A 27,692-nucleotide genomic window follows, 5' to 3' on the forward strand; every position below is an offset into this window, starting at 1 on the left:
GTATTGTACGTATATATTTAATTAACACACCACCATAATCATGATTATGAAATATAGATACAAATATACAGGTATATACAGTATATACAATACTACTTATACTACGTTATATTGATAATCGGAAATAATAGCGGATGGTTTCAAGCCGTTGGTTAAATTTGCATTAAAAACAAACAGGGATTCTTTAAACCCACAGGCCACATAGTCTGCTGTGCAAACTCTTCACTCGACATGCTCGAGTTAAGGGTCTGAGTTGCGGCCGACTCATGCCTTGTGTACTGAGAAACAGCAAGTTTTGTATGTGCTAGTCTTTGCATGGAGACACACTTGTTGATCAAAGTTTCAATTAGGGTCTGTGCCTGCAGACTACAGGACACAGAAGGTAAGTTACTTGGTTGAAAATTTAAGAAGATATATTAGAGAAAATGTGATCAACCATTTTATCAACAAAGTGATGGGTCGATTAGAAAATACATTATAGCCGCCAAATCCTAAAGTGATAGAGCGGTAGCAGCTTCCCAAAGTATTTGTATACAAAATGTCTCTCTTAAAAAGTCCTTTAGACGCATCATTTATTCAAGTGGGTTCCTTTTCCGATCTCGGTCTAGGCCTCCTGACTCCCCGCCGTTTATTTGACCTTCTGTTTGTACGATTCAAACGTTCAAAATCAGGTACCAAGTAGCCAGTCGCCACAGGCTCATTCCCCTTGACATCGTTCATGTAATGTCGGGCGTGATCATCTGTGAATGAACAGGACGCCTGCGACATCGACGACTTATCAGACACTTTATCTTCGTCGATGATGTAATTATTGAGGGCTCGATGAGTGGTCGTCTCCGATTCCACGATGCTCTGATCGTTCCCTGTTAGGATGTGAAGCGGTAGGGACAGCGGAGGTGGCGGAGGTGGTGGTGAGCCGTGGCAGCGAGATCGTCGACGACCAAATGCGATAATAGTGAAGCCAAAGAATGATATCGCTAACAAAACGACCATATACGCGAGGATTAGAAGTCCTTTGTCGAGTAAAGAACACAAAAAGAAAACAACGCGTGATTATTATAGAATACTAGCCATTATAAATGCAAAATTTATTCTCCATAACAAGAATTTTGAGTTTCATTTTTCCTCATTATATCTTTTATAATCTATCAGAATCACCAAAAATATTGATGGAAGTGTTATATCCTATTTTACTAAGTAAATTCTCAAAGAAAATATGCATCAAAAGTTGCAGAAAATCATTAATATGGCATTGAGCACCTTCCTTTTATCCCGTGCTTTACCCCCCCCCCTGCATATAGGTAAGCTATTACGCTCTTTTAGCTTAAAGTTCCTTAATTCTTAGATTTCCAAATAAACTGCTTAAAAACATGTTATTTCACTTTGAATCATATTTGATTTCCTGATAGCAATCCCAAACATGAATGGATATACTCACTGGCGTTGAACCTGACGGCCGCTTCTGAAGAAGGTGAAATCTGTTGAATGCTGATAATTGCGTCAAGAACCACATTACCTCTTTCCGATCGCCCCTGAAGACCTAAAATCAAGGCCTGACTGACGTCACCTAATGTGCTTGAACCGCCGTCTGTTGACTGAAGAAAACATAGAATTGGAAATGAAAAGTTATGTCTTTGATATTGAAATTCACTTGTAATGTTTGCACCTGCACATGTGCTGTCTGTGATGGCTAAAGGTCAGATAATCAAACAAAATTGTAAAAAAACGAAGAGTCGAGAATGGTGAATGAGAATTTTCAGTTGACACTTGGCCACTCTCCACCCAGGTGTTAAATGGGTTTCCGGTAGTTGTAGGATGCCAACTTTAATGCCGCTGGCTTATAAATGAGAGCGTATGACTCCTCATTGCCGGAATACTCCGCAGTCCGCAGGGAGTGGAGATTGTGCCTACACCGTATGCAATGACCATTGTAATAAACTATAGAAATAATTGTAAATCTGTAAAAGCGCTTACAGACCCGGGGACCGTTTCATAAAGCTGTTCTTAAGTTAAGAGCGACTTTAAGAACGACTGGTGAACCCTTCTTAAGCGCTAATCCATCGCCAATTCAATACCATGTACCACAAGAAAGGATCACCAGTCGCTCTTAACTTACGAACAGCTTTATGAAACACCCACCTGGGTCAGATATTTGGTGTACAAAAGTGGAATTTTATTATCAATGTCGTAAATCCATTTGGTAAATTTAGATCCTAGATCTACAACTATCTCAGAAACCTACCATGGTCAAATCGATAGTATCGGTTTCTTGAAGAACCTTTCGGCACATGATGAAGACGGCCACATCCAGTGCAGCAGCGTGTATCTGTGGTAACTGTCTGATACCATTACACACTGCATCAACGGTCATCCCCTGCAGGTTTTTAGGAAGATATAAAATGGCATTTTGTCATTGGGGAAAAGGTGTTCAAAGGATTTTGCTGTAGGCAATTGTCCGTTTGCTGGTATGAAATATATATTTACAAAACATTCATATTCCACCTTTGTACTTCAGTTTTCCTTTATAGGATTTCTGTAATAGACCTACAATATTTTAGTTGTATACTTTTCAGTAATATCCACTTAAAATGTACACCAAAAATTGATATACAGGGTTGTCATGAAATCAAGTTAAGCTTATTATGACACCCCCTGCAACCTTTTTAATCTATATGTCATAGAAAATACATCTTTGTTGATTGTTTTCCTTGTAATTAAAGACGCTTTCTTCAAATATCTTTTTGATTCAAATCAAATATTTTGTTAATACTCTGTTTATTGCATTTCCTTTGTTATATTGTTCATAAAAAGTTGCAGAGAATCATCAAGTAAAATAAGTTATAAAAAAACATAGGCCTGTTTCCAAAAGACCACGTACTAATTTACAGTGTTATTAATAACAAATCATTTTTTCTAACTCCATAGATTTAAATGGCATGCTCGGAAAGATAACAAAGAAGTCATAAACCCACACAGATAAAAAAAAAAATGAAAAGGTACAGTACCACGGGCATTATCCACAAGTTGAATGTTAAAAACAGACGGATAGAGCTTCCAGATGCATTATTGCTCTGGCCAGATTCACCAACAATCTCGGCAGTGTTGTATAGCGACATAAAAGTACTGCTTCCATCTTTTATATAACCAGGGTGATCAGTTGGATATCCGTGTCCTTGTTCATACCCGCCTAAGGTTCTTCCGGATGCTGTCTTTTCGCAGACTCCCCAAGGATGACAAGGAGGCGTAAAGCACTCGTGTTCTCTTATCGGCCGGCAGGTATACCCTTCGGAACAGCGAAAACTTGACTGGTTTTCTAGTCCGTTAATGTCGAAGGTTCCATCTGCTACAGCTAGGCATGAGGATGGGCCACACCACACCTAACAAGACAAGAAGAAAAAGTGACAGGTGTGGCAACAAATATCGTCATCCTCAATGATAGTGAAAGAAACCGTGATGATAATGATAATTAGATGATGATGATAATGATGATGATGATTTTGGTGTTGATGATGATGGTGATGATGATGATGATGGTGGTGGTGCTAATGGTGGTGATGATGGTGATGAGGATGCTAGGCATGACAATCGGCCACACCACACCTAACAAGACAAGAAGAAAGAGTGACAGGTGTGGCTATAAATATCATAAACCACGATGGTAGAGAAAATAACGATGACAACAATGATAATGAATTAAAGATGATCAGAACTCAAACCACGAAATATGTAATATGATTTTTTTTCAAGTTTGGTTGTTGCTGTTAAGAAAATAGTTTAATGCACTGACTCAACTTTTTGTATGTCGTTTTCATTCAGTTGCGAAAAGATGAATGTTAGCATAATTACTATGAGAAAGGACAGAGAAAATCCCCCTGGAAAAAACACAGTGTCATACAGTGTCACCACAGTGTGTTCACATTGTGGACTATCTGAAAATATTATTCACACGTCAAAATGCTCAAATTCAACAGTATGAAGTCATTTTCACACTATATAGACACCTCGACAATGTGACTGTTCACAGCGTGTTCACATGGTCGACTATGTGAATATGTGACTCAAATTTAAGTGTGAAGGTGATTTCACATTGTGTTCCACACTGTGGAATACACTGTGGAACACTGCGTTCTTTCCAGTGGGGATGTTCCTATATTTTTTTCTTATCACTTAGGAATATGTTTAAATCCTATCTAAATACCTAAATTTCACTTGAAGAGAAAGGTTACTACCCACTTCCTTTATCTGTTAATAATCATGTATTCTCTATCAAATTCTCTATCGAATTTGATTATATATATATTTATGTATATATATATATATATATATATATATATATATATATATATATATATATATATATATAATGCGTTTGTATTGTAATTTTTTCTGTTGAAAAATGACAAATAGGAATTTGAATTTGAAATGGTAATATCTAAACGGATGCACTGCTAGGTCTGTAATTTTCACAGATTTCTTCGAAAAATCGATGAAGCAAACCTTTGAACAGACAATGAGGCCGTCATCACACCGACATCGGTTGCAGTCCTGTTGCCACGTCTCTTCATGAACACGAAGATGCCGTCCAGACTGACACGATCTCGGCATAGGATCATAACCGATTACTAAATATAAACCAAACATGAAAGAGAATCTTGATAAGAAAATCTTGTATTCGGATTATGATTTCAGGTTTGATTTTCATATAATACGTGTGATAACAAATACTGCAACACGACATTGCCCCCATAACAACAACCCAGACTCAAATCTCACCTCCCGATACACATGGCAGTCAATTTTCTTCTGGGCAATAGTTTACAAAAGGGTACCATGAAGGTGCGTAACCTCATGTTTATGATGTATTCTCTTTTAGATTGAAGGAAAAAAAACAGGTAAAGTGGTTATAGAGTTAGAAGTTAGTTCCTGGTGGAGAGTAAAGTCTCTCTATTACATCCCTACTGACTAAATAAAGGTAGAATACGGAAAATATAGAAGGACAGAAAATAAAAATTTGCTTCATTTGTAAACCAACCTTGTGAGCATGTTGTTCCGTTTCTTCCAAGAGGACAATGACATGTATATGATGCCATTCCGTCTACACACGTACTTCCATATGCACAAGGGCTTGAAAGGCATTGGTTGATATCTAATGGTATAATGATATGGCGAACCTTAAACATCTGTTACAGGAGATTTTATCAAATGTTGTATAAAACATGTCAAATGAAATAATTACAGTAGAAAATGTATCTTAAAAATAAAACACATCGAGAATCTTCTTTTTAAGGGACCATCTCAGTATTAGATAGATTTCTTAGCTAAGATATTAGAGCGGTAATCTTTCTATCTGGTACCCGAGGTTCGAATATAAGTTGATGCGTAAGTCCCTTTTGGATGAAATATTACTTCCCATCCCTATTAGAGGTTGTCAATCTGTTGACCTTCCTCACTTTCAAACATTGATAATACAGCACCCAGTTGAACTATAAATAATGATAATAATGATAATAATTATAATAATAATAATGATAATAATAATAATAATCAGTCCTTATATATTGCCTAATGCATATGAACGCCGTCTCTAAGCGCTTCGCTTTATATTATTACACTGGTTGTCGGATCCTAACTTGCCCGCATACAATGTATGTACTTCCTCGACTCACAGGGGAGCATTTCAAAAAGTGTAATCTGTAACTACATTTAAGATCAGTATCTTACTTATTCTGCAGCTAGGTCCCGCGAATCCTTCCGCACAGTGGCAGAGAAACCAGTTGATCCCATCCACACACTTTCCTCCATTGTGGCAGGGGTTCAGGCGACAGTCATCCACATCTATCATGAAATGTCAATGTAAACAGGAAAAGCAAAGGCGTTATGTTTATGATCTTGGTCTAGCCTTAGTGGTTTCGTCAATGGCTAGTTATCCCACCGCTGCCACCACGGTAAAATAAAGGAAATTAAACACATCTTATATGTTGCTGCTGAGAATCACACAATCTTCATTAGGTAGGATGTCTGAACATAGCCGACCATAAACATAACATAATAGTGGCGTAAATAAACCCGAATCAATTTTAAAGGAATATAAATTGAATAAGTGATTATGTAAAGCGACCATTAATATCGAAGTAAGATTTCAACATCTTTTAGCAAATATTACAGGACTTTTCTTCATGTGATTTATTAAAGATATATATCCCGCATTTTTATTGAAAGTTAGGTATCAATTTGTTTCACTTCTGAAGCAGAGCTGTCAAAGACTGTAAGATGAAATATTGAATAAGATGACGACAATTGATTAAAAATTCTGTTATTGCATCATCATAACTTGATTTCAGGAGAAATTGATATTTAGGATCAAAAGAGCAAAAAGACAGTCCAATATTACTTACTCTTGTCACAGTTGGCTCCCTCAAATCCATCTTTGCAGATACATGTATATGACTCGCCACTTGGAATGCATGTCGCCCCGTTTACACAAGGTCTGCTAATGCATATGTCCTGGACAGCTGACAGTAGAAGAAACACATTATGGCAAATTTTACAGCCACAGGAGAAAATCTAACATAGGAGGAATCTATAGAGTTTATTTTTTTCTGCATTCACATCAGTATCAGAATTTCAGGAGACCACCATCGTGGGCGTTTAGGCTTGATGATGAAGACGGCCTCGTAATCTTTATATTTCAAATAAAGTGATAATGACAATGGTTCTGAACAGATACCAAAATGAAAATTTATTATCAATTTTTCCTCCTCTTTTATCGTATTATTAAATCTAATTACATTACATCCGATGCAGAAACTAATGACTACGATTTTGAACTTTGAATACGATTTTGAACAACATGTTTCTTGGACATACAAAACATATTTCACAGAGTATCGTGTGCCCTTTGTAAGCATGGGCAGTATAGTTTTAATTTCAAATACAATAGGAATCTATACATGATCAGTGGCGTAACAGGCGGGGGCAGAATTTGATTTCTGTAATAAAAATGTCAATTTTTTTGCTAGCTCGCTTCCTTCGCAACTTTTTTAAAAGAGAAATTCTGCCCGATACGCCATATCTGGTCCCTTCAAAAATTTTGCCTCATTACACCACTGCCTGTTCATTCCATGATTATGACCGGGAAATGTTTGGCTCTTGCCCCCCCCCCCCCCCCTGGCCACCGACCCCTGTTACGCCCCTGTACACATGACTTTGTTTTTTTATAAGGTATACGCTCTTAAAAATAAAATTGAATTATAATATTGATTATGCAGACCTTCAACTGGTTAGTTTGTACCTACCAATCTGACAGGAGATTCCTTCCCATTCTGGTGGGCAGAGACACATAAAGGATTCTCCAGTATCTTCACAGGCTCCATCGTTACGGCATGTACTTGAGTCACAGTGACTTTCAACTACACGAAACAAGAATAAATACAGTGAATACAAGGAAGAAAGAACATTTTACCACTGCGCATCAAAACCAATGCAACAGTTGAAGCCTTCAATGAAGCACTCAAATGCCATCCTTCATCTCGAAATAAACTTTAAATGAAGAGCTCATAATGTATCTAGTATGTTATCATATTTAATTGTACATTAATTTATGTTAATATAGGCGCTATATAAACTTAACGTATCATTATTCTTAAAAAATAATAATACCGTGAAAAAGTGAAAAGGATAAATGCGATTCATCAAGCAATTTGATTCTTTGACGGATATATTTTATTTTCACTCGGTGATCCTGGCAGGGAAAAATATCAATTTATTCCTTCTTTTAAAACGGTTTACTGACAAATACAGGACATCGTCCACTACTTAAATTCCTTAAGGCCGACTTGCAAAGTCATTTACATTGTAAAATATCATGAAAAGTTACACAAAAATAGAGTTCCATAATTGCAATACCCATTTAATACATGTGCATGGTCAGTGGTCACGGAGATAAAGGTGATAGTATCCTCTATCACATGTAAAATGCATGGACCTATCCACGGAGGATTATCTATTGTTACTGGGGGTGCTGTGACAATGCTCAGTAACAATAAACTAATCCTCCGTGGATAGGTCCATGGCAGATGTAGACATTTTTAGAGCTGATACTATTTTCCAGAGTTTAATGGTAGAAAATAAATTTTCATTACATTTTTTGAAGATGTGAAAAACACCTACGTGAATTGCAAGTTTTTCCCATCCACCGTTCAGGACAAACACACGTAAAATCGGCATGGAGATCAACACAGGTTCCGTTGTTTCTGCACGGGGTTGCCGAACATTCATCTGTGCCTTTATAGAGCAGAACCAAACACCAAAACACAGTCATATTCCATTAGAGAATAATCTGATAATTCCACAATAAACATTATTTTAGATTCATATGAATAGTGTAATTTCAAGAGCTCGTGATTATTATTAGTATTTATGAATCGGAATAGAGATCTTTACGTTTGCTGATTTCCCTTCTGAAACCGAAATTTTAAGTAGGTGAATGCAGTACAGAATATTTCTGGATCTCTTCAACAGATAGAGGGTAGGCCCTGTATCTATTTCAGAATCAACCCACAGCAGATTTGTTTAGTGGGCCAAAAATGAGTAAACAAAAATGGGGTGTGTGGCAAAATCTCTTCTTGATGCCGAGCAAGCGAAGATTTTGACCTTTTCAAACCGAAAATCAAATTTGGAGCTTTCCTTTCCTTTTATTTCATTTTCTCCTTCTTTTTCATTTATTTCTTTTGGTCACAGAACTTTCGTGGTTCATGGCCTCAACCCTCACCCCACCTGCAGGCAAGTGTTTTTTGTAATTTCTTTGAGCATCCTTACCAATGTTACAGAAGATACCTTCCCATCCTTGGGTACAGACACACTGTATTGATGATACAGAATTGATACACGTTCCTCCATTCTGACACGGATTACTTTCACAACAGTCAATCCCTGTAGAGAGATGAAAGGAATAATACTACTTGAAGTATGTTAACCGTAATTTCCAAAGACAAATTAGGTCGGTTAGTTGTCGGCTTCGTAGGTGTATTTGCAACATTGCAATAAAGCTAGATATGAAGCAAGTACCATAGCACCTTATTATGCGAAATCTGGAGCTGTGCAAAGCTTAATTATCACTTAACTAATCACACCGAAATAGGCACGTGAATTCAAGGTGAAAAATGCAAACCAGTCTTACGTTCATGACAATATAGGCCAGTGTATCCTGTGTCACAGATGCAGGAGAATCCGCCATTATTGTCCAGACTTATACAGGAACCATGAGGGCCACAAACGTTGGATGGTTGTTGGATCGGTCCACCGGTACTGGTTGCTCCTGCTGTCACGGTGCAACTGTCTATTACTGTTTATTAATGATTGATATAAAGATTGAAGACACTCGTAACAAACGATTCCATGTATCTGTGTCTATTCTAAAATCTCATAAGATGTCTTCTAAGTTTATAATTTGCAGCAGATCTCAAATATCTGTATATTACCTTCCATTCCCATCAGATAGTGTAGTAGTTGTTTTACTGTCCATGTCAGTATTGATGTCAGGGTATTCCAGTGATTACCCATAATTCCATGATTTTTTTTTATGAATGATAACCACTGGGGAAGCCAAAAGGCAGAGAAGGCACTTCTAATAATATTGCACTATATAGTGCGTCCCAGAAAAAAGGAAACCGGGATTCCCATGTCTTTTTAATTTAAATGCAAATAAATAATGGTATTTCATTTACATAATCATATAATTCAATTATTCTTCTTTATTTTGATACCTAATATGAAGCAAACACTTCGCGCATTAATGAGCAAGACGAGTTTGAAATTTTAATGTCAAAACCAGGTTGCGCAGAAAATTTGGACAAGACTGGTTCGTGATACGACGATCGTGCATATTCGACGATTGGCTCATTAACTTTTCTTTTGTATTCTTTGCTAAGCTTCTCTCACTGATCCCTGAAGTGAGAGTGGATTCAGATTCACACGTAAGTTTCTGCGCAAATCGTTTCTGATACCCCTTTCATAAACCCAATTATGCGGCTAATAGCAGCATAATTTGGTCGTTAAATCGGAGGAGGACCATAGTTATCTGCATTATTTTGATGCTGCTATTATCCGCATAATAGCGGCATCGGGACCAGATTTTGACTTTATGAACGCATTTCCAAATAATGCGGATAATTGCCATGGTGCGGTCATAAGGTCACCCTTTTACAACACAACCGCATCGGAGGGGGCGTGTGCAGTTGTCATGACGATTATCCGCCTTTTTCAGGACGGGCGCTTGTAAAAATAGTGCGGATTATTTTTGGAGTTTGTGAACGCAATTTTTATTGAATTATCCGCATTACTCTTAGGCGGCTAATTGGAGGATGGGTTTATGAAAGGGGTATGAAATGCCTCAATGTTTATTGTTTGTAATCTGCCATGCGTGAACAATTTGCTAAGCTGTTGGTTTCAAATGAGAGATGAGATTCCACTCTTGTTATGAGTATAACATTTATAGTAAAAACTTATTTAATAATTGTGAAATTTATCTCTGAAAACGGGTTTCCTTTTTTGTGGGACGCACTGTATATTGGTCCTTAATGTGTTATTACCGATAGTATCATCTATTTATCAGATTTAATGACAGAATAATTAGTTGAAAGTAATTTACCCTGACAAAGTGAGTCTTGACAAAAAGTCTTAGCATCGGAACAGTTCTTTCCTTGGTGACTCTCTGGGCATGCGCAGAAGTAATCCCCGAAGAGATTAAAGCAATTTGCTCCGTGTTTACAAGGATTCGGGTTGCAAAGGTCTACGTCATACTAAAAAATAAAATCAAATGTACAGTTCAAAATCGTTATAGTATTGTGTATATGAAATGGGAAAGGATAAAACACCAGGCCCTACTCTACAACAACATGAAGAATGTATGGTAACAATAATACTATTTGCTAATGTATAGAATTACAGGATTGTTGATAGCTCATTATCTGGGGGTAATCTTCTCGAGCTCAAACACAAAAAATCATGCTTCTAATTTTTATCTAGTTTTTCAAGTAAAGTAATCTTATAAGATTACCTCCTTTTTAAATATATCAATAGTTTATTTTACAAAAGAAGAGTGGAATAAATGGTATAGATCTTAACACCCATTATCATCTTTTTTTTAATAACAATGTTCAATCTGTTCATAATTCCAGAGGAATGTTTAATGAAACAAAGATTGGGTGATTTTCACTGACTAATTTGCTCTGAGCCAATCAGATGCAAGGATTTCGGTAGCTTAAAACAATAGTAGGTGAAAATCACTGAATATTTGTATTTTGAATGGTTAGTAAAAACTGATTATGAAAAGTACATAACCCTTTATATGTAGATCTCTCAGCCCTTTCCTTGCCCTTCTTCCTTTCTCGTATTGTGTATTTGTAGAGTGTTTGTGTTACAGGCATATCCTGTCACAAGCCTTTGCTTTCAGGTAACTACGCCTTCTTCCTAAATCAAATACGCTGTTTATTTATACTCTGTTAATTATGACTAATAATTTTGTATGATTTATACCGAAAAATTATATTTTGTGAAAATGGAAGAAAATGTATGTTTATTTAAATGAATGAATGAATATACCTGGCAGCGAGTTCCCGAGAATCCTGGCATGCACTCACACTGGTACCCATTGACGAGATCCGTACACGTCCCTCCATGAAGGCAAGGATTACTGATGCACTCATCCACGTTCGTCTCGCATTCAGTGCCAGTGAAACCGGGTCGACACACGCAGATAAATGAGTTGATTAGGTCCTTGTAGATTAATGGATGAAAGTAGGGAAGTTGTCTTGTTTAGGATAATAGGGACATTGTTTCTATGTTAAGTACTCATGTTACCCTGTCCATATGAAGTAGTTTACTAAAATGATATGATCGATCAAATGGTCGTTACTTTGTACTTTGGGTAAAGATTAGGGATACATAATATGAAAATCTAGGAGAAAATAAAGTGCCGCCAATAAATGATTGAGGGACCCTCTCCTCGTTTATCTACAATTGCCACTTTGTACTCGGGTGTGGTAAATGACTACCTAATAGGAGATCCCTGAATACTCGAGCGCCCAATTGGGGTAGCGTGCTATAAACCAGGGTAATAGTATACAGCGCTTACAAACATTATAAGCGTATTAAGCACTATATAAATGCGGCATATTATCAGTATTTTATCATAACTAATAATCGATTCCATTCAAAATCAGCTCTAACATGGTGTGGGTATACACTTACCATGCATGTTGCACCATTAAAACAATGTCCAACACAGTCGTTAGCATCTGTAATGATAATATTTTGCATAAGTATATCACATATAGCAATGAATTTTTAAGGACAAAACATGACAAAAATGTCGCGTTGATACATATAAAGATACAACAGACTGGAGCATCTTATTTTCATATCTTTTTCTCTGAAATTCGTTTGCATTTTAAGTTGTTGAAAAGCATAAAAGCCTACATGGCATATCACTTTTCTTGGAATATTTCAGAAGTAAATGCCAAATGTATCGACTCTAGGAATAGCAAGAATGTAGGGATGGCATAGTGGATTAGTTAATCCTTTTAGCATTCAAATGTACATAACTGATTTTTCTCGTCTTGAAATGTTAGTGATGGGTGGAAGCGTGTGTCTGATAAAAAATGGAATCATTTATTTGACCATTTCATCTCAGTGAACCGAAAAGAAATGCGATTGGCCATCATTAGGCAATTCATATCCGACATTTTTACACCCTGACTATAAGTCAAGTCATCACCTTAAGGGGCTCTGTTTTATAAAACCCGTTCTCAATGTCAAGTAAAAAGCTATTATTATCAGGTACACAAATGACTTCCTTTTATCGACGAAATCGTATACCGTATTAAAGGAAACCCTTAAATGAAAATAATCATGCAAATCGATTCATTCCGTAACTAAAGGTAATTGGAAAAAGAGTATTATGTAAAAATAAATCTCATTTTCTTGGACCCACACTTTGGAATTGAAATTCATGCATACACAGGACCAATCGACCCCCCCCCCCTCCCGATGATTTTTCAATTAGTGAAACAAAGGGGAAAGTAAGGGAAAAAAAGGGAAGAGGAAAGAAAATCATGATTTGGTTGTGCAATTTTATACTCCTGTAATTAAATCGATATTTCTAGTCGTCTTGCCCGCCCCCTGTCAAAATACACTGGCACCACCTCTGTGCATTATATACTTACTGACATCACAGTTTCTGCCCGTCCAACCGGGTTGGCAGTCACACAAATAGTCACCAAGCCGATTCCTACACCGGAAGGCATGAACACAAGGCTGTCCTGTACATTCATTTGAATCTGTTCAGTTGCGAGACAAAACAACACACAATTGTATAGAACACCATGTAAAGTTCCGTATTAAAGGACAAGTCCACCCCAACAAAAAGTTGATTCAATTAAAAAGAGAAAAATCCAACGAGCATAACACTGAACATTTCATCAAAATCGGATGTAAAATAAAAAAGTTATGAAATTTTTAAGTTTCGCTTAATTTCACATAATAGTTATATGCACACCCTGGTCGGTATGCAAATGAGGGAACTGGTGACATCACTGACTCACTTTTTCTTTTGGATTTTATTATTTAAAATATGAAATATTATAATTTTCTCCTCATTGTCCTGTGAAACAAAGTTTTATTTCTCACTGAACATGTGGAGTTACCATTGCTTAACGTTATATGGTTCAGTCAAGTTGGTCCTTATTGTCAAATCTGTAAAAATTGAAATATTGTACAATTCAAACAATAAAAAACAAAAGAAATATTGAGTTAGGGACATCACCGATTCTCTCATACGCATGTGGGTAAATTGTGCATATAACTATTTTGTGAAAAATAAGCGAAATTTCTAAATGTCATAACTTTCTTATTTTACATCCGATTTTGATGAAATTTTCAGCATTATGCTTGTCTGATTTTTTTTCTGTTGATTCAAAACAACTTTTTTTTCTGTGGTGGACTTGACCTTTAAGGAATTGATACTATGTATGGGATAACTTGCATCAAATTCTAGATATTTTTTAACAAAAATAATTCACTTCATCTTAAAAATAAGTCCATGTCAAGTAAATTCAATAGAAATCTGGAAGTAGTGGGGCAAACCAATATTTAATTGGTTGCATTGGGTACTGAAAGCCGTACAGTTAAGAGAAACATTTAAGAAATGAAATAGAAAAAGATGTTTTTGGGAAATCTCTACTCCTTCACTAAGTCCTAGTTATACATAGGATAGCATAATTGGTATCGACTAAATGCTTCAGTCGCACCCATGAGACAGACCAAAACCGACCGATATCATGCCATTGGGAATAGTGTAATAGCATCGGTCCGTCTGGGCCCCGTCTTACAAAAAGTTGTGATTGATCTGATCAATCGCAACTATGGAAAGCCAGCAAAGTCAACATATAAAATGCAAGTTTGTTCAAAAAAAAATCTAGATATGAATGTATATCCATAACGTCACTGATTCTTGACATTTTGGTGTGTTTTCCTTTGTTTACATAGGACATTTTGCAAATTTCCTGTAGAAAAAAATTATCCATCAATTATGATGGATTTCCATAGAGTTACGATTGATTGGATCAATCGTGACTCTTTGTAAGACGGGGCCCTGGAGTCGGTTTAACCAGTGTGACTGTAGCATGAAAAGTAAACTTACCGTACTGGCAGACAGGGCCTTGCCACTGTGACGTACAATGGCATTCATATCCATCTAGCAGGTCAGAGCATGAACCACCATTCAAACAAGGAGAATGAACACAGTCGTCAATATCTGCAAAATCGTAAGAATGAATATTGAAAAGTCAATAAGCAAGAGAGTGTCTATGAAATCTAAAATGGGAGACGGGCGTTAGTTTATTAATAAACTATTCGCACAATGAATTAATGTTGAGGGAACGTTATGGCGAAATGTCTTTTTAATTTTTTTTTTTTTTTTGGGGGGGGTAAATCCTATTAAATTAATCATTAAATTATTCATCGATCAATTATTTTTTTCACTACGGATAGCCAACTTTGAAACAAATTTGTAACTACGGTTCATTTTCTATTCATTAGCCCATCTCTCGATTTGGTCATTCATAAGTGTCTGGGGGCATGAACTGAATCACTTTTTCTTCGCGGTTGTAGCACATTACGTAACAGTGTGAAAATAAAAAACATATTATTGACAACATTTTTTAAATTTTTGGCTTCTAATATAATTTTAGCACACAGTTAGACCATGGCCTATTGACTGGATTTTAGAATACCACCCAGGATGTTTACTTACTGGTATTGCAATCTTCTCCTGTCCATCCAGAAGTACAATCGCAGATGAACGCTTCTCCGACTTCGCTACATGTCCCTCCATTCATGCACGGATTCGAATGACACACTCCCTGTGCTATAACAACAAATTATTTCAGAACATCTGGGTCCCGCTTTTCAAAGACTTGATATAATAAGAAATGCACAATTTCTATAACAAGATTACTATCAGCCAATCAAATTGAACCATTTTAGTCGCTTTAAACTATATTATTGCGAAGTTGTTAATATGACAAGTTTTATGAAATGCGCCTCTTTTAATGGTCTGACTCCTTTGTCTAAAGTGACTATCGCTTTTATTATTTGTTTCACAATTTTCTTTCAATCTTCGGCTCATGCATATCAAAGAATATACAATATAAAAGTGAAAATGCCCAACTGTATGGATACGATAACATGTTTAAAAGCCATCGGTTTTTACAAAGTGTATTACAAATAAAGGGGACTTTTAACTAAAATAAAAGAATACATTCATAATAACATAAGTGGATTTAAATTCGATGAACACATTGGTACTCGCTTTCAAAATACACATCTTATTAGAGCCACAGTTTTCTATAAATAACAACGTTCCAAAATGCACAACAGAATTTTTAAAAATCATTTTGGGATGACTTGAAATAAAATAGTTTGGTATTACTGTATACATACACAATTCGCAGTCTCCACCTCCGAACCCATCCGGGCATCTACAGGCATATCCATTGGCTCTTATATTGATACATATACCATTGTTTTGACATGGAGTATGACTGCCACAAAAGTCCAAATCTATATCATGGTATCAAATGAGAAAAAATAAGGAAAATGCAAAGCAAAGTTCTTACTTACTCAAGCAATTTTAATATTTTTTTTTTATGTTTTTGGTAAACAATACACTAGAGGACTGGACGTCCTTACTGGATCAAAGTCAAAAGGTTGATGTTGTCTACCTAGACTTGAAAGGCCTTTGACAGTGTACCACATCAAGGACTTGTGGCAAAACTAGATGCATCCACCATCTAAAGGAGATTCAAAACTTGTATTGCTGATTTTCTCAGTGGCAAAACCCAGAGGGTAGCAGTAAACAATGCCAGATCTCAGTGGTGCATGGTAAAGAGTAGGGTGTCCCAGGGTAGCGTGCTCGGCCCGACATTGTTTGTGTTGTACATCAACGATCTTCCTGATGTTACATAATCCACTGTAAGGATCTATGCAGATGACACTAAGGCCTTTTCTTCTGTCTCCACTCCTAATCAATGCAAACTTTTCCAAACAAGTTTGCACTCACTGATGGACTGGTCCTCAAAGTTGCAACACCGACAAGAGCAGTGTTTTGCATATTGGATCAGGTGACCAAAGAGCGCACTACAATATCGGGAGTACAGAACTAAATAAAGTTAGAGATGAAAAGGATTTAGGGATCAACATTGACGACGATCTAAAATTCCACAAGCAAGTGTCAAATGCTGTCAATAACGCAAACAGGGTATTGATCAGCATCAGACGTACTTTCCAGTGTCTTGATTCGACCACTATCCCCAAACTATTTAAAGGGTTAGTGTGGCCACTCCTGGAATTTGGAAATGTCATCTGGTCACCACGATACGTTACTGATGCTAAGGCTGTCGAGAGAGTTCAGAAGAGAGCAACAAAATTAATCACCAGGATCAAAAATCTTCCATACAAGGAAAGGCTCAAACACCTGAACTTGCCATCATTGGAGTACAGAAGAGAGAGAACTGACATGATTCAAGTAAGATCACTTATGAAGTCGACAGGCTTAACCCAAAACACTTTTTTCAACTAGCTGACAGTACTACAAGAGGTCACACGTTCAAGCTTGTATAGCCAATATGCAGAACAAACGTGAGAAAACAAGCTTTTAGTCACCGAGTAGTCAATGATTGGAACTCTCTCCCAGCTGAGGTAGTTGAAGCTCCCACAGTAGACACCTTCAAAATCAGGCTAGACCGACACTGGAAAGATGGGCATTATTATGATTCCCACTACTCTTAATTAGATATAAGTCAATTTTCACCTACTTGCCCCACTGCCTCCTTGAAATTATTGAAGCATGAAGGAAGCTGACAAGAGGATAAACCTGGAAGCTCGACTGCTGAATCAGCATTCTTCCAGTATTTGCGGTAAGGTAAGGTAGCTCGGTTACACTTCGTAATTCCGAAGGTTCGTAATTCCGAAGGTTCTTTATTCCGACGGTTCGTAATTCCGAAACACGTAAATTGCCTATACCTCGATGTTCGTTAATCCGAAAACGTAAAAGGGTTCGTTAATCCGAACATTTATGGCGTTATTCCGAAGGTTCGATAATCCGAAAACGAAATAAGGTTCGATGTTCTGAAGGTTCGTCAATCCGAAAACGAAATAAGGTTCGTTGTTCCGAAGGTTCATTAATCCGAAAACGAAATAAGGTTCGTTGTTCCGAAGGTTCGTTAGAACGAAAATGAAATAAGGTTCGTTAATCATTAGTTTTCGGACTAACGAACCTTCGGAATTGCGGACCTCATTTCATTTTCGGATTAACGAACCTTCGGAATTACGAACCTCACTTCGTTTTCGGACTAACGAACCTTCGAAATTACGAACCTTATTTCGTTTTCGGACTAACGAACCTTCGGAATAACGAACCTTCGAAATATCCGAACCTTCGGAATAACGAAGCTTCGGAATTACGAATGTATGCGAGGTAGCTCGATACAAAATGATATATTAAAAAAATTAATATAAAGTTTTCTTTTAAGATTTCCTACACCTTCCAACGCGTAAAAGAAAAATTTATATAATTTTGGAGGCGGAATCACAACAGTTATTTCTAATCAATATGCATTAGCAACATCAGTGAACCTATAAGCGGTCATTTTACATTCTCATTGAATATCAAATAATAAAAAAACGACAAAGACAGCCGATACAATTATGAGTATACAAAAGGTTGTAAACCAAACCAAGAAAGAAAATACACTCTAAAAATATTGGGTAAAAATGCTCCATGAGAATAATTAAGTGTCCAACCAACGTTGGGTATTTTTATTTATCCAGTGTGATAACAAAATTGCCCATTCTAAAGTAATTGCTGTTTATTTTTTAACCTTTAATATACTGGACAATTGCTTCCCGCATTGGGTAAAATACTGCCCCCAAATTGATTGGACACATAATTACCCTCGCTCTGGTTAATATTTTACCCAATATTTTTGCAGTGTACATGATGATGCATAATATATTTGATATTCGTGCTGAATCTCATTAGGAAGCCTAACCCAAGATTCACGGCACGTGCAATTAATTATCAACGCGTGTGGGCAAGGGCGGATGATAAGATATCGATTAACACAAGTGTATTTATTCATTTATGGGGTGTTTCTCACATAAAAATTCGCTTTCAATACAAATTGATTAACTTGGCAGGCTGAAAACTAACGCTTTCAAATATGTAGGTCTACTGCCGAGAATAAAATCTAAGGCAATATAAGTTTTCAAAGAAGACCCTTGTGATGTTTTGCCTCTCGACCTTTTGACAAAACAATTTTATCAAGTGGTCTAACCTCAATATATTCCTTATCACTATTTTATTTTCAATTTCTTGTTCATAAGCCTACCCTTATTTCAGCAAAGGCACAGCGGTGGTTGAAAATGAAAAGAGTGCAGATTTTATTAACCCAAAGTTGCTGGTGCATATGGCTTAAGTTTATTTCTGATAAATTTCAAACGAGTTTGACAATGAAACAAACTCAAGAACTCATCTAATAATTCATTTGTAACTCTAGTTTCGTGTATTTTTAGACACATATTTAGGGTTTCAGCATTGGGAATATGGAATATGAAAGTTAATACTCGTCACTATAACAAATGACGGCGATTTCTAAGGTGGACAAAACATTAACGTTGTGGATGTCATCATATTCTCAATTCCCAAGTCCATGATATTTGATATAATGTTCGATGACCTGAGTGAACATACATTACATCTAAAAACTATGAAGTCACTGACAAAATGATGCACTGTTTAACCCACACGTCTTCTCTGTCATGATATAGTTCGGTTCATTTGAAAGTTTCCTTACTTAAAGACATGTTCGTGGTATTATGGGTTTCCAACAGTTAAGCGTCGGTACCAAAGCAATATTAGATAACGATAACATTACTATTTAGGGAGAATCGATGATTTGTATGTTGATTCTAAATTTGACATCTGCATCATTACATCACTGAAGATTTACAATAGTATAATAAAATAACTCATACATTCCCGTTCGTTTTGGTACCAGACGGTCAGTGATTTCTGGTGAAGAATACTTTAAACTGTATGTTTTCTTGCTTGGAAATAATCTTTCCTCATGATGAGGAACATGTTAATCAAGTCTTTATCCTGTGAAAACCATTGCATTAGGTTTCATTCCAAAGTATTTGACGAATGCCTTTAATTGAGCCTATATCGTGTCAGCTGTATTTTCTCAATCAATACGAAGCGAACTAATTACCAAGAAGTGATGTCAGCGGTACATATGACGATCTCATTCGATATCAATTTGACTTCTTCCGTGTTTAAAACAGCTTCTACGAGATGGGATAACACTTTAACGATGGATATTTTGTATATTCACGAAAAATATTAACTTTATTCAATTTATTCATGTTTCTTCATGTTTTTCTTACTTTCGCTGCCCTCCTTTATTTCATTTTTTTTTATTGCATACCTTCTTTCGTTTCTAACTTTCCTTCTTTCTTTTCTCCCTTTTCTTGATTTCTTTCTTTTCTTTTTATTTGTTTCTTTCTCTCTCTCCTTCTTTTTCTTTCTTTCTTTTTTTTTCTTTCGTTGTTTCTTTACCCATCATGTCGGTTTTATTTTTTCCCCTCCAAGTGATGAATCAAACCTTTAACTCTGTTTTCTTTTCTATCCCTTTCCCTTTTGTTCATTTATTTATTTAGTTCCTTTTTTCAATTCTTTCTCTCTGTGATTGTTCTTTCTTTCATCCATCCTGTCGATTTTAGTGCTTCTGTTTCTTCCTCCAAGGGATCTATCTAACTTTTAAATGCATTTACCTTCACATCTTCAATTGAAATTTCAAAATTAAAATTGGCTGATATTGCTTTTCCTTTCCACATTCTCTTAAGAGCTTAGAGGCATCTTCTGTGATATAAATGTGATATAAATATCGTAAATTATTATTAAATAAACTGTTCGCAATACGCTTAGGAACAAACATGAAAAACAAACATTAAATTCCAAGAGCAATAATCAAAATTTAACGAATCGATTAGTAGAAACTGCGTGCAGGTCAAAGGTTCACAAGGGACATGTCTGCTACATGGAATTATAATCAGATGTGTATTTACATTCTACTCACCTTGATCACAGAGCAATCCACCCCACTTGTACTCGCAGTTACACTGCCAAGGCGATACACAACCGCCATGCTTACATCCAGGGTAGGGCATGCATTGATCGCACAGCTCACCTTGCCAACCATGACGGCACCTGGAACACGTGATCAATACAGATTAGCCAATCACGTATCACGATTTCGACACAACGACGATCAATGTACACTTGAATTTAAACGTTCGTTATTGCATTACTACTTATTGGGATATTCATGCAGATACCTTTTTTTTTGCTCGGGGTTTTAATAAATCGAAGATATGGAGTAAGGAGCGCTTTATCATGCTTTTGAAAGACACATTATTAAAACCAATTAACTAACACTCACATCCATGAAAGAAAAAAAAACACGATTACTAACTGTTAGATCTAACAAACGATGTTTATTGAATAAAATATTCAAAAGATTTTAATACTCTACAACGCCTTTTCTAGGTGAATCTATATCTCACACACAGTGCAATTAATAGCAAAATCGAATGACGTGAGCTGTACAGGGGAGGGTGGAATCCCTCTCGCTTAGCCTGGCGGAAATCATTTGATATCGATGGGATAGCGCCATCACCACTAAACTCAACCAAACAACTAACTATCTTCCAAGCGATTAACGACCTTACATTTCTCAAATCTCCTAGAATATAAGACCTTATCTACTGAAAATAATATAAATAAAACCATTATAGTGATATGATAAAATAATGTTGATATCCTAGTTTTGTTGCTGTTGTTGATGATATATGTTGTTGTTGATTGGTTTAAACGGCACTCTCATTAAAAAAAAAACCCGTATGCGCCAATTAATATTATTTTATCATATCACTATAAAGGTTTTATTCTTAGTATTTTTAGTAGATAAGGCCTTATATTTTGGAAGATTTTAGAAATGTAAGGTCGTTAATTAGATAGAAGATATAAACTTTCATGTCGATATAGTTTGATATAAAAAATGGGTCTTTTTTTTATTATAAACGCTGCATGAATTAAGACATCAAATTCGGTTTGGTAATGCATAAATTGATACCGGGATTTAATATATATGTGGCTAGTAGAACTCAGTAAGTCAGTATAATAATGTAAAAGTCTGTTTTTTCTGGTAAAGTTAAGACGCTTGGTACATTATCGTACTAGTGTTCATAGTTTATAGAGATCAACTGGCTGAAAGAAACCTGCTATAAGTTTAAAGACATACTAACTAATATATTAAATATATTCAATATAATTTCGATTACTTGCCAACTATAAATCAACAAAAAATAAATGACATAAAACATGCATGATAACTATAGGGCATAGCCTCACCACAATATATTCAAATCGATCAGGCCTAAAGGGCACCTCCGTTTACTGAACTGAAATCAATTTTTCGCATTGTAATAGAAATGAATTATTTACAATTTCTCTGGATTTCTATGAATTTTCATCTCTTTAACGTGTCGTTGTACTTCAGTCCGAAGAAAATAATAAAAACCTCTAACAGGTATTTCTTTTTTTAATTTACAAAGTAAGTATTGCTCATTTTTAATTAACTAGGTTCAATGGGAAAAAAAGAGTTAAACTTCCATTTCCAATCCTCGATGTTACAAATTAATACTTTTCTTTAAGCAAAGTAGAAAACATCAATAATTTAAGACTAACTAATCGTTAATTAAAAAGAAAAGAAATAATAATGAAGGAATGAGGGAAAGGAGAGTAATGATAACTTTAGAAAGAGAAGAATAAAAACAAGAGGGAAAGGAAGAACAAGAAGAAAAAGGAGAAGGATGTGAAGAAGAAGAAGAAGAAGGAAGAAAAAGAAACGAAAAAGAAAAGGAAAAATAAGGATGAGAAGAAAAGGAAGATAAAAAAAAAGAAGTATGGAAAAAAGAAGAAGAAGGATGAGAACAGAGGAAGCAGAAAAAGCAGTATAAGATAAAGAAGAAACGAAGGAGGAGAAGGAAGGGAAAAGAAGAGAAAAAGAACAAGATAAAAAGGACGAAAACGTTAAGAAGGAGAAGGAGGAGGAGGAGATAGAAAAAGGGTAAGAAGGAGTAAGGTCATAGAAGAGGAAGATGCTTTGCAACGTTAGACCCAAAAGATAGAGAAATAATTATTTTTGATAAATGCACCCAATGAATGTATAAGCTGGGATAGATGTACGTTATGTGCCTACCTGCATTCATCCGGAGAATCACAGAAACCGTATGTCGCATGACATCCTTTCTTGCAGATTGCTGTACATAAAAATAGAATTAAATTACTTTGAGAGTTATCCATCCATCAGTTGTAAACATTTAAATCATGTGCTCATACAAGAAGAATTATGTATGACGTATAAAAAATAAGATTATCTAAACATGGTAAATAATTGGTTTATAACGAAAACAACAACATTTAAAAACACAAACATGGCAAGGTAATTTATCTTGCCATCTCGACTTGAAGGTCTATTTGTATGTTTCCAAGTCGACTTATATATCGACATGGCGAAGGCGAGATACGTTATCTTGTCAAATCGCCCCCCCCCCAAAAAAAAAAGGTTGCATGACAAGTGTACTTAAAATTATATGTTGACATGACGAGATACGTCCACCACGTAACTCATCGTGTCGATATACAATTGTCTATAAATTAACTTGGGAAGATAACATATCTCGTCATGTCGACATACAACTTGTTATAAGTCTACTTGGGAAAATATCTTGTGTCACAATGTCTATTATTTATTTTTGTAATATTAATTTCATCTTGTATATTTAATATAGCTGGACCCCTCGGCAGAACAGTTGAGCTGTAATGGCTCAGCTGAGTAGGGTGATCAGTCCAATGTTATTTTATCATTTATTATATCATGTTGTAACTTTATATGTATTGTTTTTATATTGGTAAATCAAATCAAATCAAGTCTCCATAATAAGGCTAATATGATAATATATCGATCTCGTCATGTCGACATACAACTTTTTGTTATAAGTCGACTTGGCAAGATACCTTATGCCACTATGTCTCCATAATAAGGCTATCAAGTCGACATGGCTGGATGCAATGTCTCTCCATGTGAACTTGATAAGATTATTAAGTCGACAGGGTGAGATATAGAATTTCTCGCCTTGTCCTCATATGTAGATGACATTCCAAAAATATCGAAGGTATTCACCTATCATACAATGACTTCCGGTCCAACCGGGATCGCACACCCGACCGCCATCATCATCACACGTGTAATGACCGAGGAGGTCATCGCGAGGCGTACAGTAATTCATACAGGTCGTCCCGTAGAAATCGTCATCGCACTGGAGGCGAACGCGGTATAGCACGGTTGCCGTAAGACCATCGTGGCGGAGAGTGACCCACGACGGAGAAGGCACCATTATACTGGAGTGGTACACACGTTCGATCAACTGGTAGGTCACGTTTCGATCCCCTTGGCCTTCTGCACTCGTTCGAGACGTTGGTGGTGACGAAAGAGTGGTCGGTGGTGACGGCAACAGTACCGGCGATTGCGTTGTCGATGGTTGCGGTGATGACAACGACGGTGATGTTGACGAAGATCTGGTAGATGATGGTTTCTTTACTGCTTTAGCAACAAAGGTTAAAACACGTTTTAAGGATACATACCTTGAAAAGAGGTTCAACTTTGCGCCTAAGATTTCTAATAAGAGTAGACCTAATGTGCAAAGGCACACATTATGTACATGATATTGGTGCAGTTGCTACAATGTCGACCCAAAGGCAGCCAACATGAGCAAGTTTGTAGTAATTTCTTATATATAGATATTAAGTTCAAATGTATATATGTTGAACTTCGTATCGAATACTCAATCAGACAATCAACCAACCAATTGATATGAATTGATAGTTATCAATGAAAATGGTAACATGGATGACAAATACAAAAGGGGTCTCCGTCAGGCCTATCAACGAACTACAATGAACAGATATTACGAAATTGGCATGAATAATTATCATTGGACCCATCATGGTTCAATCATGGTTCAACTCTCGATCTAATGATGCAGAAATGATATCATTTCGTCATTGTCTTCTGCCTCTTTCGTTTCTTTCTCTCTCTTTAAACTTACTTTTGAAAGCATCTCCGTCAACATCCAGTGCTTCGAGTAGCAAAGTGAATGTCGTCTGCAGAGTAAAAGAAATAATATAATCCTTCATCATTGAAGTGAAAAGATCTACGTTGAACAGATATTATGAAATAGGATTACAAATTATCGTTGATATTATGCGAGGTGAATACCGATGCTATAGTCATGAGACTCACAAAATAATTTGATTTTATATTCACAATCTTCAGAATTGTAAGAAGATGTGTAACTCGAAGGAAAGGAAGATGGTTATGATGAAGAAGAAGCAAAAAAAGAATAAAATAAAGGGGGAAAGCAGGAGGAGGAGAAGGTGATGATGATGAAGAAGGAGAAGAAAATAAGAAGAAGGAGAAAAGGGAGAAGAAGAAGAAGAAGAAGGAGGAGGAGGAGAAAAGGAGGAGAAGAAGAAGAATGAATAAAAAGAAAAAAAAGAAGAAGAAAAGAAGAAAAAGAAAAAGAAGAAGATGAAAAAGAAGAAGAGGAGGAAGGAGAATGAAAAATGAAGGAAAAGAAGAAGAGGAGGAAGAATGAGAAGATGAAGGGAAAAAAGAAGAAGAAAAGGAGAAGAAGAAGAAGAATGAAGATAAAGAAGAAGGGGATTCATATAATTATATTTCAGTTTCCTCTTTGTTTACCACGTGAGACCAATTGTGTTTGATGTTACTTTTAATGAATTATTAATATGAATCCATCAAAATGCATTGAAATTAAAAAGTGGATATTACTAAAACAAAAACTTTCTGACTTCATTTTGTAATGTGTTGGGAAAAATCATGAACAGAAAAAAGGCACTACCGCGAAAAATAAGAAGGCAAGAATAACGTACCGGCCACGCATATTTTATCGGCAACTTGACGGTTGTTTCTACAGATGGGGTAGGATCCGTTGATGAGGTTCCCTTGTCGATATCGCCATCGACTGTCGATAATAAAGTGTTCCCGCCCAAGACACCGGATATAACTTCACCAAACACACATCGTCCATCGTATGTCGAACGAGGCTGGTAGGTTGTCAAGCAAACACGGAAGGCGACATCGCACTCGTCCATACAGTCTTGAATGCCATCGGTCGATGATGATGACGACGATGATAACGATGGTGTATCACAGCATGAACCGTCCGCTAAATCGCCCTTTGGATCGACGTACGAGATCACGTCCAATTCAAAGTGACCATCTCCAGTCACTGACTTTGAATGAAAATTGTCAATATTCATACAATTGTTTTTGTTTTTAAACATTTTGTTCGGTTAATTACATAAATATATATTTTCATTTTTATTGCATCGGGGGAATTAAACGATTGCCATTTTAAGATCTGCTCTTGTGATAAGTATTTCAACGTGTAGAACAATGAGCTAATAATCAAACAGAGATTCCTTATAGCTTTCAAAATTCTTGCTCATTTTCAATAAAAATAATCTAAGGATTTGTATACTTTAAGTAGGCCTAATAATAAATCGATATTTGTGAGAGAAACTGAGCACGTGGGGCGGGGTGCGGAAAGATTTGCGTTTAAACGAGGCTCCAAATCTCAAAACAAAATTACAATTAATGGCATTTTTTGCTTGAAAGAAAACAAAGTTGTATGTGATTGTTGAAGTTGCCCGTGAACCCCCTTGATTTAAAATGTAAGCTACGAAATCCATCGATTGTGCATTCATTTATTGACAAAATACGTTTCGATCATCAAAACACCTTCTTATTCCTAGGGTTATACCCACTGAACTAGAACATGGTTATACCCTTTACGAGTAACGATATGCATGACGGGAAGAAATAAAGTGTAAAACAGTTGTCACAATGCTACAGAGAATATAAATACAAGAATTTAATGAAATACATACATTACCTTGCAATATATAATTAGTACAGATCCAACAAATAAGAATATTCCCAATGCTTTATAAAATCCCATCTTTTAAATTCTTTACGTCCGTGCTCATGAATGGTGGAGTATTACAGATGCCACATGTAAATTTTAATCGGAACCTCGATCACAATTATGTTCAACATGAATTCAATCACTTTCCAGAAATTAATTGAGTTGGTTAAAATATGAATATATATAGTTGCTATTCATATACATCCATCGAAATAATATGTCTATATATAAGAAATCATATAATAAAGTAAGTGCCTTGATATTCAGTCCTGATAAGAGAAATTGTTCAAGATGGGTCCAACAAAGATCCTCCAAACCCCTTCAGTAATCCAATGACGGATGAAACCAATGAAATAAAAGTATACACCAAAGGACTGGATATTTATACTGGCGGTCAATAAACACGGCCGCCACGCTGTATGCAGATGAGTGTGAGAATACGTATACAGGTTGTTAATTAGGATTATTATTTAACCCTTGATGTGTTGATAGACCTCGCGTGAGTCTGGTAGACCTTGCGTGAGTCGACACGCGAGGGCCATAGCATACGACATAACCACCATTTACACTGACGATTTCCTTTTCTTTAGAAATGCTTATTTTAATCGGTTATCTTTATCTGCAGATTAAAAAAATGTCAAAGAATAGAAAGAGTTTTATCATATTATTTAATTGTATTCATGAAATTATGAATCTTTTATCAGCTTGATGAAAACAGAACTCCCATTTTAAAATGTTTTACTGATATGATCACGTAAATATCCCTGTATTTAGATTGGTATACATTTTGGTTTTTTCTGTTTATTGTTGGCCCACTTTTTTATTTCCTTGTTTTGCTTTTTATTGTACTGATTGTCTATATGCTTTTCTTTATTTGTTATGTATTGTCCCTTTTATCATTTTATTGTATTAAGATGCGCAGGACTTTAAACAGTTTGTGACGAGAATATCTTGCTCTGGGTTAAACCGAATATCGAGGAAGGGGGGGGGGGGAAGAAGAC

At 36.1% G+C, this 27,692-nt stretch overlaps 1 protein-coding gene across 1 annotated transcript; it reads right to left on the reverse strand.

Moving 5' to 3' along the window:
- On the reverse strand, positions 1-27,048 carry LOC129265211 (protein jagged-2-like). Its single transcript, XM_064101452.1, has 25 exons — positions 26,659-27,048; positions 25,634-25,996; positions 24,790-24,844; positions 23,865-24,281; positions 22,881-22,941; positions 20,697-20,827; positions 16,000-16,119; positions 15,311-15,424; positions 14,699-14,812; positions 13,224-13,337; positions 12,250-12,296; positions 11,602-11,775; positions 10,649-10,799; positions 9,179-9,343; positions 8,818-8,931; positions 8,170-8,283; positions 7,296-7,409; positions 6,396-6,512; positions 5,722-5,835; positions 5,033-5,146; positions 4,498-4,622; positions 3,006-3,377; positions 2,243-2,374; positions 1,439-1,595; positions 1-1,013 (listed from the first exon to the last, which is right to left on the reverse strand). The coding sequence occupies exons 1-25, from the start codon at positions 26,722-26,724 to the stop codon at positions 577-579; spliced, it is 4,002 nt and encodes a 1,333-aa protein (XP_063957522.1). The 5' UTR covers positions 26,725-27,048; the 3' UTR covers positions 1-576.
- Between the last annotated feature and the right edge of the window lie 644 nt (positions 27,049-27,692).

The sequence above is a fragment of the Lytechinus pictus genome, chromosome 7 (genome assembly GCF_037042905.1).
Source record: "Lytechinus pictus isolate F3 Inbred chromosome 7, Lp3.0, whole genome shotgun sequence".
Lineage (NCBI taxonomy): Eukaryota > Metazoa > Echinodermata > Echinoidea > Temnopleuroida > Toxopneustidae > Lytechinus > Lytechinus pictus.